The sequence below is a fragment of the Clarias gariepinus genome, chromosome 4, assembly GCF_024256425.1.
Source record: "Clarias gariepinus isolate MV-2021 ecotype Netherlands chromosome 4, CGAR_prim_01v2, whole genome shotgun sequence".
In the NCBI taxonomy this organism is placed as follows: Eukaryota; Metazoa; Chordata; class Actinopteri; order Siluriformes; family Clariidae; genus Clarias; species Clarias gariepinus.
The window spans coordinates 6,243,157-6,258,699 of record NC_071103.1 but is presented as its reverse complement, the minus strand read 5'-3'; the positions used below and the strand labels follow the sequence as shown (position 1 = coordinate 6,258,699).

General features: G+C 38.9%; 1 protein-coding gene across 1 annotated transcript in view; it reads right to left on the bottom strand.

The window, feature by feature from the left end:
• dnah5 (dynein, axonemal, heavy chain 5) overlaps positions 1 to 15,543 on the bottom strand; it is a 95,841-nt gene that overhangs the window by 39,638 nt on the left and 40,660 nt on the right. Inside the window, exons 38-51 of the mRNA XM_053494803.1 lie at positions 13,897 to 14,084; positions 12,087 to 12,281; positions 11,844 to 11,978; positions 10,420 to 10,527; positions 9,921 to 10,074; positions 9,683 to 9,829; positions 8,221 to 8,462; positions 7,924 to 8,103; positions 6,604 to 6,808; positions 5,026 to 5,168; positions 4,795 to 4,929; positions 4,549 to 4,671; positions 4,160 to 4,373; positions 2,302 to 2,525 (exon numbers count right to left, since the gene is read on the bottom strand). Coding sequence (XP_053350778.1) covers positions 2,302 to 2,525; positions 4,160 to 4,373; positions 4,549 to 4,671; positions 4,795 to 4,929; positions 5,026 to 5,168; positions 6,604 to 6,808; positions 7,924 to 8,103; positions 8,221 to 8,462; positions 9,683 to 9,829; positions 9,921 to 10,074; positions 10,420 to 10,527; positions 11,844 to 11,978; positions 12,087 to 12,281; positions 13,897 to 14,084 — 2,393 coding nt within the window. The remainder of the gene's footprint in view (positions 1 to 2,301; positions 2,526 to 4,159; positions 4,374 to 4,548; positions 4,672 to 4,794; positions 4,930 to 5,025; positions 5,169 to 6,603; positions 6,809 to 7,923; positions 8,104 to 8,220; positions 8,463 to 9,682; positions 9,830 to 9,920; positions 10,075 to 10,419; positions 10,528 to 11,843; positions 11,979 to 12,086; positions 12,282 to 13,896; positions 14,085 to 15,543) is intronic.

The following is a 15,543-nucleotide window of genomic DNA, read 5'->3' as shown; positions in this document are numbered from 1 at the left end:
AGACATGGCTTAATGGCTTTTCCCAAAGCTCCTCATTAGCTCCATCTTAAAAAGAATAGCCCTCAGGTTGTGCACTGACACCTAAGACATTGATAATCGTATTGCCGATTTTTAGAGGAAAACTACATTTTGTCCTGTCCAATCTCATTTTATTTTATTTTTAGTCCCTGGCTATCAAAAATTGGCCTCCCCCTGCTGAATAGCGGGTTCTTCAAACCTTCCCTACAAGAAAGCGTCCTTGCAACTGCCTTTTAATTGCGATTGAATAGATGATTCTTCTACAGAAAACCCATTCTATCATATGTCATCCTTCCAGTGGTTTCTTATTCTATTCTTCCAAACCTATGTTTCTTGAATATATTCTATTATCTTACTCAACAATTCCGGCCAAGCAGTCTGCTTGGACGAGAGTTGATTATGAACTGTAAAATCACTGGGACTTAATGTATAACTCCACCTCCCAGGTGTTCTACAATCGTTAATGACATATACTGTTGGTCGCCAGCATGGGGAAAAGTACTGTAGGTTGGTATGTTCCGCAGTAACGAGAAGAGGACAGTAACCTACCAAAAGGCAGTCATGGATGCATTTTAGCAAGAAAAACCATCTCTAAATATTAATTTATTTTGTCTACTTAATATTTGCTTCAAAGTCATTCTAAATTGCCTCCTACTTGTGCTAGAAAGCTGAATCCACAAGGCAGAATCTCAAATTGCTCTGCAACGCCTAACCAAGGGCACTACTTCTTCTGTGGGTCAAGAGATTTTACACCCTAGCACCAATGTTGGGGGCGTTACTTTTTAAAGTAACTAAATATGTTACAAAATTACTGCCTTCAAATAGTAATCAGTTACATTACAGCGTTACTTTCTGATAAAAGTAACTAGTTAGAGTACTTTTCCATTGCAAAAAATAAACTTTTTCGTGATTCCTCATGCATGTTGTTTTAGTCAAGACCTTTATAATTATTCTACCATCCACTCAGCGAAGTTTGGCCCATAATCTTAACTACTAATACCCCTATTTCACCTACGTGGGTTCACGCGGTGGCCGGAAGTACGGTTCATTATGGTTCACCGTGGGTTTTGGCGCTGTGATTAGGTTTTAATCTTCCCGCGTGTCGGTCCTTGCATAGTCAAATCCAATGGTGAGATAGGGGTATAATAGCAGGAATAACAAGGGCGGTAGGGCAGTTATCGGGGGCGGGGCTTGTAGGACGACTTCGTAACACGTTACATTCAACACTGCCTAGCACACTAGCGGATGGATATGTGTTCCCGAACCAAAATAACTGGTAAATAAAGAAACAAATCCTAATCTGTTGATAATACACCCGAGGCTGATGATATCATTAAGCAATATCAAACGAGAGTGAGTGATGTTGTGCTGAATATCAGGACGGATGTGACGCTTTCGACTACAACTGCATCAGAGCCATGCTGATAGTCATCACAACATCACGTTTGATATTGCTTAATGATATCATCTCATACCATACTCTATTATCTGATCCCATCATTTTTTTTCTTATTACCAGTATCAGCAAGAAGAGAACGCGTTTCCATGTTCCCACTGATGACTCATGTCCTTTCTCAAGGGTTTATTTGTTCGGTTTAGCTTTTCTATCTTTCTATTGCCCTTACTACTGCACCCAGGCTTTCTCACTGGAAGTTAAGGAACTGATGCTTGAATCTATAGAAACACATAGCTAATTTAAAAAAAAAAATGTTTTTATCTTATTCTCTTCCGTTATATCCTATCCCATTCCACACTTTCCCATTTCATCCTATATTATAGTACCCCGGGCGGTCCATACAGTATCTCTTCTATTAAAATAACACCATCCCATTTCATCCAATCCTATCCCATCTTATGACTTTACTGTGGGTTATCTATCTTTTGATATTTTTCTGTTAAAAGCCACCATTAGTTCTTCAGGCACCACTATGTTTATCATGCATTTTGCCTTTTTAAAACCATTGTTAAATTTTTCTATTAATGTATATTAAGAATATTCATCATCATTCATAAGTTCATCATCATCATCAAGTCATCAAGAACTAAATATAATCTTAAACCTAAGAAATTATTGTAAAATTGTAATATACAGTGTATAAATGTTTCTGTATCTGTTCGTTTTCTTATTTAAAGAGCTTGTATCTTTTAAAATTACAATTTACTAAAATAGAAGTAGGGACAAGAATATGCATAATGACTTCCCGGATCCTCACTAAATAAACATGTGTTCTGAGCAATGCTTTAGGTTTAACTAAGTGAATATCTCTTGGTATCCGACATTACATCAGGGGAATGGACCACGTCAGCCGTGACATTCAGCATGCCCTGCCAGATACGGGAAAGGTCACGGAGGTTGAAAATGTAATGAAAGTTGGCTGGCGTGGGCAGCATCTTCAGCTTGGTGGTCTGCCAGAGGCGGCGGGTCAGGGGTACGAGATGAACAACCGCGTCCCTCACAGCCTGGGAGAAACCACGATGGGAGCAGAAATGACCCGTACCGATCACTCCTGTTTAAAACAGAAGCAGAGTATGTGAAAGAGAATTAGGAGACAATTGATGATAATTATGGCCCAGATTTTTTAAATCTGAGTAGTTGATTACATTTAATCCTTACCACTTTACTTGATGAAGGTGGTTCTAAGGCATTTAAGGACAAAGATAAGGTTTCTGTTAAATTGGTTTGGCCAGATTGTCTTGTCCATAGATTCTGTATTGCCTTGTATATTGTTGTGTTTGTTTCCTCATATGTGATGGCCATACAATGTTAAATGCTATGCCATACATGTCAAAACTGCTATCAGGATAAAAAAAAATGTCTTAATATTAAATGTTAATGGTGACATGAAAACGAAGCTCCTCAAGTGTCACCATGTTGGTTTACTTTGTGCAAAACCATCAGATTGAATTTAATCAGCTCATTGCATTTTCTCCACTCTGGACTCTCTGATTCTTAGATGTGTCCAAATGAGTTCATGAATGCATTTACATAATGCGTGTTACATTATGATTTTAATTATAACTTTATTTTTTTTATTTCTCATAGTCCCCAGGACAGTTTGTTGGCACATACATCCATGATTTGTAATTTCCAGCTTCCATGAGCTACCAATATTCAAAATTATTTTTTGTTATCAACCACCATATGGTGTACAAAAAGAATACTTAACACAACTGAGACAGATGGTTGATTAACTACCAAAACAAGAAATTGATACAGAAGAGGAGCAGGCTGTGAGTGCTATAATAAAAAACAAAAAATTGAAATTAACTTGAAAATCGGCACAAAGGCATCTTATCTGTATTAAAAATTGGCGATGACTTGAAGATGGCAGTTACATCACCTAGATCAAGTATACAAAGCAGCTTTTAAAGGTTGCGGATAAAAACGTGATCCAAGCTCGGAACATTACCGGGTATTCAGGATGTTGTTTTGTCTGCTGCTCTCCTCGGCCTGTCTCTAACATCAATGTCTCAGTGCTTTGTAGCCGTGATTGCATAACATTCTGCTTGTTTAGAGTCTAACAGCTAGTGTGACACTGTCTGATCCGGTCCTGATTTGATTTTGCAAAAACGTAAAATCAAAAATAAATAAAACTCCCGAAGCATTCATAAATTGTTGAAAGGGACTTTGGAAACTTGGAGGTTGAGGGGCTGTGAGATCATGTCTGAAAAACAATTTCTAAAAGATAATTAGACGAAGGTCTTCGATATAATGATCCGAGGTGAAGGCCAGAACAATAAACATGCATAACAGTGAACGTCAATCGATACGTAATTATGGCACCGTGCACTTGCAGCAACAAGGACATGATATGAAACCTTTATTAAATTCTAAGACTGTGAGATATGCAATAAGTCTTTATAGATCCTGAACAGATTTCATTTAATTAGTTTTATACAATGACACTCTAATCAATGATTCAGCTCAAGAAGGTGCACATGTTCATCTTTTTTCGAAGATATTAACCGTAAAGGCCAACATATTATTACTCTCTCCCTGTCTTTTGATTTAGTCTTATAAGGGACATTAAGACATTGTCCACTGCATTCAATTTCTAGTTAATTTTTAGCATCCACCCTTTTTTTATTTACGATCTCAATTTGCTAAACAGTGATAGCATGAAATCTTGTAAATACTGACCGAAGATCTTGTCAATAGAGGCGTTGGAGGGTAAAGTGCAGTTAAAGATAGAAAACTGCCTTTTGAGCCTCTGGGGAATGTCATTGCGTCCTCCACCTGGGTGGATCATGGCCGCCAGGAACTGGATGTCCACAATGTTGGTGAATTCGCCTGGTTTCTCCAGGTTATAGAAGCCCTTCTGCTCCATCATCTGGCGTACAATCTCATTTGTGACCTTCGAAGAAGGAAAAAGTTTTTAAAAAATCCCTAAAGCAGTGCTGTATACGTTATGACATATCTTTGACTTCTTTTTTTTTTTTTTATTATTTCTATTTTTTTTTTTTTTTTTTCAATAAACTAATTGAAATCACATATTATTTATTCTTTATTTTCTGTTTATTACAGCATACCTGGTCTCCCCACTCGTTAATGACAGGCATGTTGATATCATCAATAAAGATGGACATCTTCTTGCCTGCTGGTGGGCCATACGTGGTACCCATCCGCTTGTCTAGGTAGCTCTCTACAGAGCGCTGGAAACCCATTTTTAAAAAATTTTAATATTTGTGATCTAATCATTTAAAAAAATCTGTCATTCTTTTGTGCAATCATTGTCGGTGAAATTAAATTCAAAAAGATCAAACAAAACCAGTAACCTGGAACATAAACGGAGTTGTAGCTGAAGAGAAGTTGAGGTTCTTGGTGATGTGCGATTCCGGGTCATATTTAGACAAGAAACGCTTAATTATGACCGTCTTAGCAGTTCCCTGCTCTCCGATCAACAGCACGGCCTGAAACACACGAGCAGAGGGAGGAAAAAGTGGCATATCAATGAACAATGTTGATGGAAACTGAACGTGCTTTATGATTGGACAGCCTTTCCTCACCTTGCCCTGCTTGCTGATGGTCTGTATAAGGAAGTCTGTGCGAACGTTGTCCACGTTGGGCACCAGGATGGAGCCGTAATCTGGTGTTGAGTCTGGGGGATAAATATACTCCTCTACACTAGAGCTCCAGTGGACCCACTGACCTGAAAATACAAACCACTGGAATAAAGTTTTGACCTCAAATCAATAGCTAAATCTGATTTATCACAAATATCTGTGGGACAAAGTACCATGTTGGTTAAATAGTGTGAACTGCAGAGATAATGTACTGAATACTGAGGGACTGATGCAGATACTGATATGACAGAATACTATAGTACTATAGAGACAATAGTTTTAGAACCAATAGTTGTACCAGGAATGGTGGATTAGATGAGATAACGAACAGCAGGAAATGATGGGACAAGCAAATGAGAAGTGTCTGTTAAAGCAGAAAAAATATTGGGAATCAGGACCAGCCTGACTTAAGACAAAACTTATTCTGCTCATCCGGAAATGAGTCCACATTAATTCCCCAATGAGGAATTAAAAAACTCCTCCAGTACAATCAGGTCGTCTTGTGTATTATGTGTGCATCACTTCATGTGCTTTCCTTCTTGCCTTGAGGCGCCCATCACTCAGGAACAGGGTCAACCTGGACTCATCAGATCACATGACCATTTTCCAAAGTCCAAATCTTTATGCTCTCTAGCAAACTGTTTCAATTTCTACTACAGATTTTTTTTTAAAGACGCAAGCGTTTAAGTGATCTCTAAGCCCTTTTTTTTTTCTTTACCCACATTTAGTCCACAAAGTTAACGTTCTTTCAGAACGTGTTGGACAGTTCTAGTCAATTTAGATCTTCTTGGTTCCTCCTTTGCATGATGCATGCCAGTAAATAAACTCTTCTAAAATGGCTAAACTTTTTGACCAGGTATGATCAAGATAGACAACATTTTACTTGCACAAAGCCTCAGAGGTACGATTTTTCTACGACTTAAACACAGATAGACTGACAGGACTGAAACAGCTCACCTTATTCCTGTTAAGAAGCACAGAAAATCTTCAACTCACACTTTCCTTTGAAGTCTACCAGACTGGAACATTGGAAAGACGATAACAAGCCCGAGACAGTGAGATTAGAGCCCATGTTCTGATATCCAGTCTGTCATGCGGCAGGGTGCACAATGCTTAGTGTCATTGTGTTCGTTTAAGCATTGTGGAACCAAATGCAGGGATTTTTCTGCACAGCAATCTATACAGTGAACATAGGATGGTTCAGGAGCTGGCATTAAACAGCTCTGATGCTTTTCCGCTCACCATGGTTACGTTAGCATACGCAGCTTTTACTGTATATCGTATTTTATTTATTTACCGTATAACGTGGATTTAAATTCATTTGTGACATTGTGCGGAGGATGTGCACTTCAATAGATTTAACGCTACTGCTTAGTTTCTGCTAAGAGACAATTTATGGTTGTGTGAAGTAAGATGAGACTGGGGACATAGAGAGAAAAGTTGAATGTAAAAGACAAAACAGTAAGGAGACAGTAGAAGAAAGAGTGTGCTATGTGATGTTGTTTATTTTAAGGCACGGACCGTCGGACGTGACATGGTAGTCGAACATGGTGTCCTCGCTGCGAGACGAGACGTCCGGCAGGTCCAGACGAATGCTGTCATGGCGACGCAGCCAGTTCTCCATCTTCCGCCGATCGTCCAGTTCGAGAAGAGCACCAACACTCCACATGAGAGCGAAGACATATAGACGCTCCATGTGCTCACGTGTAACCTCGCCGCCCTGTTCCTACACACACACACACACACACACACACACACACACACACACAGACATAGTCTGAATGTCACTGAGACTTAGTTTCAAACAGCCTGTATTTTGGGGATTTTTGTTAAAAATTCAAACATTATTTAACATCTAAGCAGCAAAAGTACCAATTAAAGTATAAATTATTAACTATATTATATTGTATCATTTACTGTTTAGCAAGTTGATTAACTTTTAAAACATAGTCATGCTCATAAAACCTTAAGTCTCCACGTCTTTGGAAATCCTGACTATTCTGTAATTTCATTTCATAGCGCTGACGCAAATGCATCGCGGCATTATATGAAAGCCCGGGAGGTGCGATCAGAGGTGAGAGACTCGATTCTGCCGAGCTGCGGGACATAATAGACCTTCCCGCTCGTTCCCATTAGAGCCCAAGGGCAGCAAATTTGTGGTTTCGTACCTCAGAAAGAAGACGCGTTTTTGAATGATAATACAAGAGACAATTTTGTTCCAGACTGTATTCATGAGTTTCTGACAAAAAAAAAGAGACGACCAGACTGGAAAACTGAATGAAAGGTTTTCAAATAAAGCATGTGAGATGAAAGATGATGCTATAGAAAAAAAATTTGTTGTAACTGACATTGTGGTGTTTTTTTTTTTTTTTTTTTTTTTTTAGTGGGTACTGATGCTAAACAAGTTTAGACGAGCCTAAAAAGAAAGTTTGCATTGTGAGCTCTTGGAGTTTCGTTTTAAATCTGCACATTTAGGGTATATTACAGTATAATAATCTACATTACAGGTGATTTGAGAACAGAAATTGACCTAATCTGGATGTCTTCAGGCTGTGGGCGGAAAGTCGAAGAAAACCCACCAAGCACGATAAGAACATGCAAACTCAACGTGCGCAAATCAGAGGCGGGAATCAAACTCGGACCGTGCTAGGCGCTAGGCAACAATGCTAACCACTATGCCACCGTGCAAACCCCCCCCCCTCCCCCTCACTGATAAATGCACTACATTATTCAATTTACTTGAATGAAAGGTTTGAAACAGAGTTCACATTATTCGGTTTAACCGCACAACAATAACATGGGAGTGTAAAAACTTCTGCATGTACAGTATATTTAAGATACCTTGGGCACCTGCAGGAGACCTTGCAGAACGTTGATGCACTGCATGATGATGAAAGCCTCCAGCATGTCCATCTTATAGTCCAGAGACTGCACGCTGAAGCGATAGAGCTCAGAGAACGACCTGGAAAAGAGCTCGCGTAGCACTTCGGCCTCCTGCGGTGAGCGCTTCCTCAGCCATCCCTGCACACGTGAATAATGCATTTTTTTAAACATATGCTGTACCTCTAGTCATGCATTTTTTATTTTTTTTTAAATATGGGCTCTTGGTGTGCCATCGGACTCGGCATGTGCCCTCACCTCGAGGATGGGGCTCCAGCCGAGCACGGACGAGCTCATGAACACCATGCCATTGCGTGACACGGTGGCGGGTGAAGCGTTGTCGATGTTGTGCGGCTCGAAAATGATCTTGCAGTTGGGTGCCATGGGGATGCGGTCGCCGTTGGCCAGGGTTAGCGTGCGGTTGTCATCAAGCACCGAATTCAGGTTTTCGATCCAAATGGCGTCGACCGGACCGTCCAACACAATCCAAACGTGTTCGCCTGAGATGAACGGGAATGAAGAGGACATGGAGTGGAGAGTTACAAATTGGGAGATCAATGGAAAAAAAACGGACAAGACTGTGGTAGACAGTGCCGAGACTGGGAGACAAGATAAATGAAAGAATACAGTATAAGCCCGAGTGAAGCCTGGATGATACAGACAAAGCCAAATACTAAAGATCAGTGAAAAGACTACAAAAAAATTGCTGGATTTTTTACTCATGTGAAGTCTTGTGTCATTTGTTTTTGAAATAAAGACGGATCTGATTGTATAAGAAGCGTTGTCTCTTGGTGCTGCCTATTTGCAGATTTTTTTGTTTCTATTAAGTGCTTCAGAGAGCGATCACGTTTTTCAGACTCCCATTACGCACTAACACTGAATCGCTACAGGGAAACCCAACCTGTAAAACCAATGTGATTAATTAAAAAGAAAACGTAAAAACCTCTCCTCCTTTGAAAAAATGATCACAGAATGCAGTGGAGTCATGATATCAGATTCCGCAAGACATGTAGCTCTTTGATAACACTGTTGCCTTGCACGCCCAGAGTCCAGGTTCGATTCTCGCTTCCGTGTGCATGGAGTTTGCATGTTCTCCTTGTTCTTGGTGGGTTTCCTCAAGGATATTCCAGTTTCCTCCCACAGTCCAAAGGCATGCAGATTAGGCTAAGTGGCACTCCCTAATAGCGATGGAGTAGCACCCTGTCCAGAGTGTCCCGCCCCTCGTACCCTAAGTCTTTTGGTATTGGCTCTACGACCCTGTTTACAGGATTAAACAGTATAGACGATAAATGAGTGAGTTAGTGTAATGAGCACTCTATATTCACTTAAATGCATTCTCCTTATAATGTTCCAATACTGCGCCTTGAGAATCCCAGAAAAACTGTAAGCATCAATTTTTCCGCTGATTTCAGGTTGACTTTTGACCTTTTTCTCAGTTGATGATTGAGGATGTTCCCGTTCCAAAACTCTGCTGTTTAATCTCAGGCTCATAGTGATGAATCCGTGTCACGTCACCAGAAATCATTCTCCTCAAGAAATTTTCACCTTCTTTAAAATATCGGTCCGAATTTTATTTGTAGATAACCAAATACTTCTCTGAAGGTGTTCAGAGCGGGGACTAAAAGCGCTGATACGTCAGTGCGGCCAATAAAAGTTGTGGATAATTTTTTATTTTTTTTTTTAAGGTGAAAAGAAAAAAGAAGAAGAAATAAACAAGCACCCTTTTTGGCTTTCAACGTCTTTCTCCAGAGGGTTGAGAAAATGCCGTCAGTCCAGTCGTTTGTGGCAACGTCGAGTCGGCCGAACATCTGCGCAGCTGTGATGGCTTTCGGGTTCATCCTCATCTCTCTGTGAGGCTGACCACAATCTGAGCACACACACATAACCAGGTGCTGAGCTTCACATTATGCTGCATATCACATACTGTAAGATATGTGTGTGTGCTTGTGTTTTCTTACCTGTCATGGCCTTCATGAGTGTGTGGATGCATGTGGTTTTTCCTGCTCCGCTCGGACCCAGCGCCATCATGCCGTGACGCACGAGCTGTGTCTCGAAAAGCTGAATCACCTTCAGCCTCCAGGGAGGGTGATTAATAAGTCCAGCCCCTGTGACCTACACACACAAACACGAATCAGTCATGACCCACTAATGCAATTTTAAAAATTCTGTTTACTCTTAGCTGCAGGGTTCGATTCTGACCCCTGCCCAGAGATGCACATGTTCTCCCCTGGCTTTGTGTTTCTTCAATAATTCTTCACTATCTAAAAAACGAGTGTGTATTTTGTTTCTAGCTTGAGTGTCTTTCTTTTTTTCTACCTTCTCAATAAACAAGTTTATTCCCCATACATGCATACACACATAATGCTTATTGATTATTAATGGCTTATTCTACTGAGTATGAATACACACCTATGCCAGCTGGCTTTCACGTTCACAATAAACCTGCCTAACCCATACCTGTTTATCTATGGCCGATTCCAGCTGAGGGTATCCCGCCTTGTCCAGTTGTATTCCGGGGAAAAGGTCTTCAATCAGGCTCAGGAAAAGCGGCTCGTCTTCGTCAATCTGGTGTCAGAACAAAAAAAGACGAAAAAAAGAACATCATGGATAAATACCAAGAGATAAGCATAAGATTCTAGATTCAAGATTCAGAAGTATAAAGTAAAGCTAGCTGTTCCCAGCAATTAATAATCAATCAATGCCAACAAGAATGGTTTGAAAAAATCTTAATTTTACTTTTAAGACAAAAAAAAAAAACTATCTTTACTTTTGTTTTTGTTTTAGCTAGGTAACAAACTGAACAAACGTGTCAAATACCAAAAATGCTTTCCAGCTGTTTTAAAAAACAGTTTTATCCTTTGGGGTCGACCGCACTACAGACCGAGCTGCTTCTGATAACAGCATAATGAACTTAAGATGCCCTGTCATTTTTTATCATACACGTAAGTGTAGTACACTATTTACATCTGTCTAATTAAAAAAAAAAAAAAAAAAAAACTTCTCCAGAGTTCAAAAACACCCACCAGACCCCATAGGGTAATTAGGGTTAATATTACCAGTCATTAAAGTTAGCTTATTATTTATTGATTAGAAACATTTAGACAAATTTGCACTATATTGCCAAAAGTTTTCGCTGCCTCCACATGCATATGAGCTTGAGTAATCCATAGGGTTTAATATTACTTTGTGCACTGGTGCACAGTCATGTTGGAACTGGTTGGCCAGCTCGGCCACTTACTTCCAGTAAAAGGAACTCTTAATGCTTTAGCATACCAAGACATTTTGGTTAATTTTATGTTTCTTTTTTTTTTGTGGGAAAAGTTTGGCAACCCAGTGCACGAAGCAAGGTTCATAAAGACATGGATGAGTGAGTTTAGTGCGGAATAAAGACACACCAGCCTGCCTCAACCTGATAGAACACCCCTGGGATAAATTAAAGCGAAGACTGTGAGCCAGGCCTTCTCATCCAATATCAGTGTCTGAACACAAATGCGTTTATGGAAGAATAGTCTAAAATTCCCACATCTAAACCTTGTGGAAAGCCTTCACGGTAGAGTTAAAGCTGTAATAAGGTCAAAGGGTGGCCCAACATCATAATAAACCCTATGGATTAAGAATTAGATGTTACTCAAGTTCACATGCATGTAAAGTCAGGTGAGCGAATACTTTTGGCAATATAGTGCATATTTTTTGCAGCCAAAACATACATAAAAAAAAGCAAACAGACCTTTTTTGATGTTAATTAATGCTGCTAAGTACAATCTTGAAATAAATACAGTATATATTTAGAGATGTCCAGATTAAACTTTCACTAAGCTTGGTCGTTACTTTAACAGTAATTGTTTAACAATGATTATAAAGAGCGCAGTCCTTGTTCTTACGAGTTTGGACAGGTTCATGTCCCGCAGCACCCTCATGACGATGGTGGACTCGGTGTCGTTGGGATTGGCCCGCTTGGCCGCTCCCAGTGTGCGCAGGACAGACAGAATGTTCCGCAGACCAAAGTCATAATGAACCTGAAAGTTCACGGAGAAAACAAACAATATCAATCACCTGAGATCAAACATATTGCTAAAAAAAATAGTGTGGAATGGAATACTTCATTTAAGAGTGGACTTCGATACCTGTTTGGAAAGCTGCTCCTCGCAGAGTTTATACAGAGTGAAAAACTTCCTGGCTAGTTCAATGTTGTCAATAAAGCCACAGCTGGCCAGTTTCACTCGGATGATGATCTGACGATCTGGAACCATCATGGCTACTGAGCGGAAGTTGATCTTTAGGTTCTCAGGGAGTTCCTGACGGCCCGCATACCCAGGGTTCTAAACACGATATGAGCACTGATAAATACTTTGTGCTTAAACGTACACAATTTAAATATATATTTTATATAAAGTACATTATATGTCACGCACAGATTTTACACAATGCCAAAAGTCCCACGTTCTATATAAACACTTACTGTGCAACAATGGGTTTCTCTTTTAGGGAGGGTTTCAAGAAGAAGTCCCTAAACTGAGTCAATTTTTCCTTAATTATTCAATAGAATTTCATAGTTTAGCATGGTGTTTAGAGTGTAGTATATTTCTACAGAGTGCTACAATTATACTACAAAAAATTATTACTCATAATCTCTCACTCACTCATCATCTATACCGCTTTATCCTGTATTATTAGTACTCATAATCTCTCACTCACTCATCATCTATACCGCTTTATCCTGTATTCAGGGTCGCGGGGACCTGGAGCCTATCCCAGGAGGCTTAGAGCACGAGGCGGGTAACACCCTGGACAGGGTGCCAATCCATCGCAGGGCACACACACATACACACTACGGGCAATTTGGGAACACTAATTAGCCTAACCTCCATATCTTTGGATTGTGGGAGAAAACCGAAAGGAAACCCACCAAGCACGAAGAGAACATGCAACCTCCATGCACACAGAGACGGAAGCAACCCTGGCTGGGAATCGAACCCAGACCCTGGAGGTGCAAGGCGACAGTGCTAACCACTACACCACCGTGCCACCTAGTACTCATACTATTTGATATAAATTGTATGTATAGTATTAAATGCATTGTATTCATTTTTTTTAGTATTTATAGTACTATTCTCATACAGTATGTAACATGTATTCTATTACAGAACTTTATAGTATTTAGTGTGCTATACTTACTACATTATAGTTATTTTGTCATAAAACTGTATGTTTATTGTATTGTATTGTACATACATTCTAACATTTATTGGTTTATTCCTAATTTTATATCCTTAAGTGTTCTATAGGTATAATATTTTAATATACTCCTTTTATGATATTTCCAGTACTATACTTTTTTTAAATACTAATTTTACAGCATTTATACAATATTATTATACTTATGGCGGCATGGTCGATTAGTGGTTAGCACATTGTATATGATACAGTTTTTTTCGTACATACAATAGGGCTTTAAAATTGCACCTCCTCATGTTTTCCTATTTTGAAAAAAAAACAGCACAAAATAAAGTGTTGATTTAATACTTTCTGAGATTATATGAGCCCACCAGACTTATATAAACACACCGGGCGTTAATCTGACACTGGGGATTTGTCTGTGTAATCCTGTCCAAATCATCTAAAAAATGATAGGATGTGACTATAGTTTTAATGCTATTGTTTTCCTCAGTTGGAGAACAGAAAAACCCTTGCCCACACCGCCTGAGCTCTCCATAGGGAAAAGTCACAAATCCAAAATAAACATCCATTTATGCATAAATAAATCAGCATGTGCTTGGAAAGACTGAAAGCAATCAGCATGCAACTCAGGCATATGTTTTGGATTAAATAGATTTTTTAATTTACACTGTGTGATTTATAAAACAAGCCAATATTATGGTCTGATTGTTATTTTTTCTCTTGCTCCTGTTTACAGTTCTCACACCCACATCTCACCATGGTTAGAAAGAGACCAAACTCAGGGTTCATTTCTACTGAGTCGCCATCCGTAAAAATGAAGTTCTTTCTTCGCTCCTTCTTGCATGTGAGGATGATGGAAATCTGCTGTGCTGCAACAGACAACACCGGCAGCTCGATGCGGTTGAATTCATCGAAGCAACCCCAGGAACCTGACTGAGCCAGACCTGCAGAAACAGAGAACCAATGGGTTTAGTTTTTTATTCAATTTGGAAAAGTAGTGTTGGTGGACACCGCTATTTATTCATTCTTTCATTCAATCTTATCACGGCACTTGTTTTACATAGTTATATTTTCTCTGTAAACCAATACTTAAATTACTTTGATTTCTTTTTAAGAAAGCTACACCTATGGGAACAAGGATGAAAAAAAACAATTTTAGCTTTATTAAATATGCATTATATAATATATCTATAGGAACGATTTGACTGCAAAATAAGATCTAATTTTTTTTTCATATCCAGTTTAGAGAAAATCAGGTTGTTTTCCAAAGAAGCATTGCAAAAGCAGTTTTTTCTTTGAGTCAGAAGGATGTTGAAAAGATCAAATGGCCAAATATTTTGTCCAATTTGTTTTGGTTATATCAGCATGAACCTTATATGATTTTTCTAAATGCTATAACTCCATCTGCCACAGTTTCGTCCCAGTCTATAAGTAGTTATATAGTGTTTATGGCCATGTACGTTAAATATAGGGCTGCAACAACTAATCGATAAAATCGATAATTATCAATAATGAAATTCGTTGACAACGAATGCCGTTATCGATTAGTTGGGCTGCTCACGTCACTGAGGCGCGCGACCACAAGATGCACAAATACACACAGATACACAGCCGCTCGCGCAATGGAGGTTACAGGAGCCTCTGCAGGAAAAAGCGCGCACCCCGAGTCCTCCAAGTTTTGATAGCAGTTCACATTAAACGCCTCTAAGAAGACTGTAACCTGCACGCTATGCAAGACCGAGCTTTCATGGCATGTCATGCACGAACACTTAAAAAGTTGCGGATGGCGAAACGTCAGCAGGGTCGGTAAAAACTGTATCTCTTCATCGTGTAAAAGTTGTATAGTTTAAGTGCTTTTTTAAAAACTGTTCGCTAACTTCGGGACAGTCGCGCTAGATCTGTTCACGTGCTACTCGCTAGCATCACATTGCGCAATCACCTCATGAGCAATAATGAGTAGTTAAATGGCGCTACTTTAAATTATCTTAAATTACACGGTGCAAATAACAGTAGAATATTACATTTAGTGATTGTTGTGGTTTTCAGCGAACGCAAATAACAGTACATTTGTGACTATTAGATTTTTGCATTTCTACAGTTTTTTTTTATAGTCCACTACAAAGTTAACTTGTAATTTACTGTGTTTTTACTTATGCATACATCATTTTATTAAACAAAATTACATTATTTTAGCTGTTTATATCTTATCAACTAAATATATCAGTGTATTTTTTAAACTATATATATATATATATATATATATATATATATACACAGTGTGTGTGTGTGTATATATATATATATATATATATATATATATATATATATATATATATAAACTGTATATATTATATACTACATTTCATTTAAGGTTTAAAATGTCAAAATTAAAGATTATTAAAC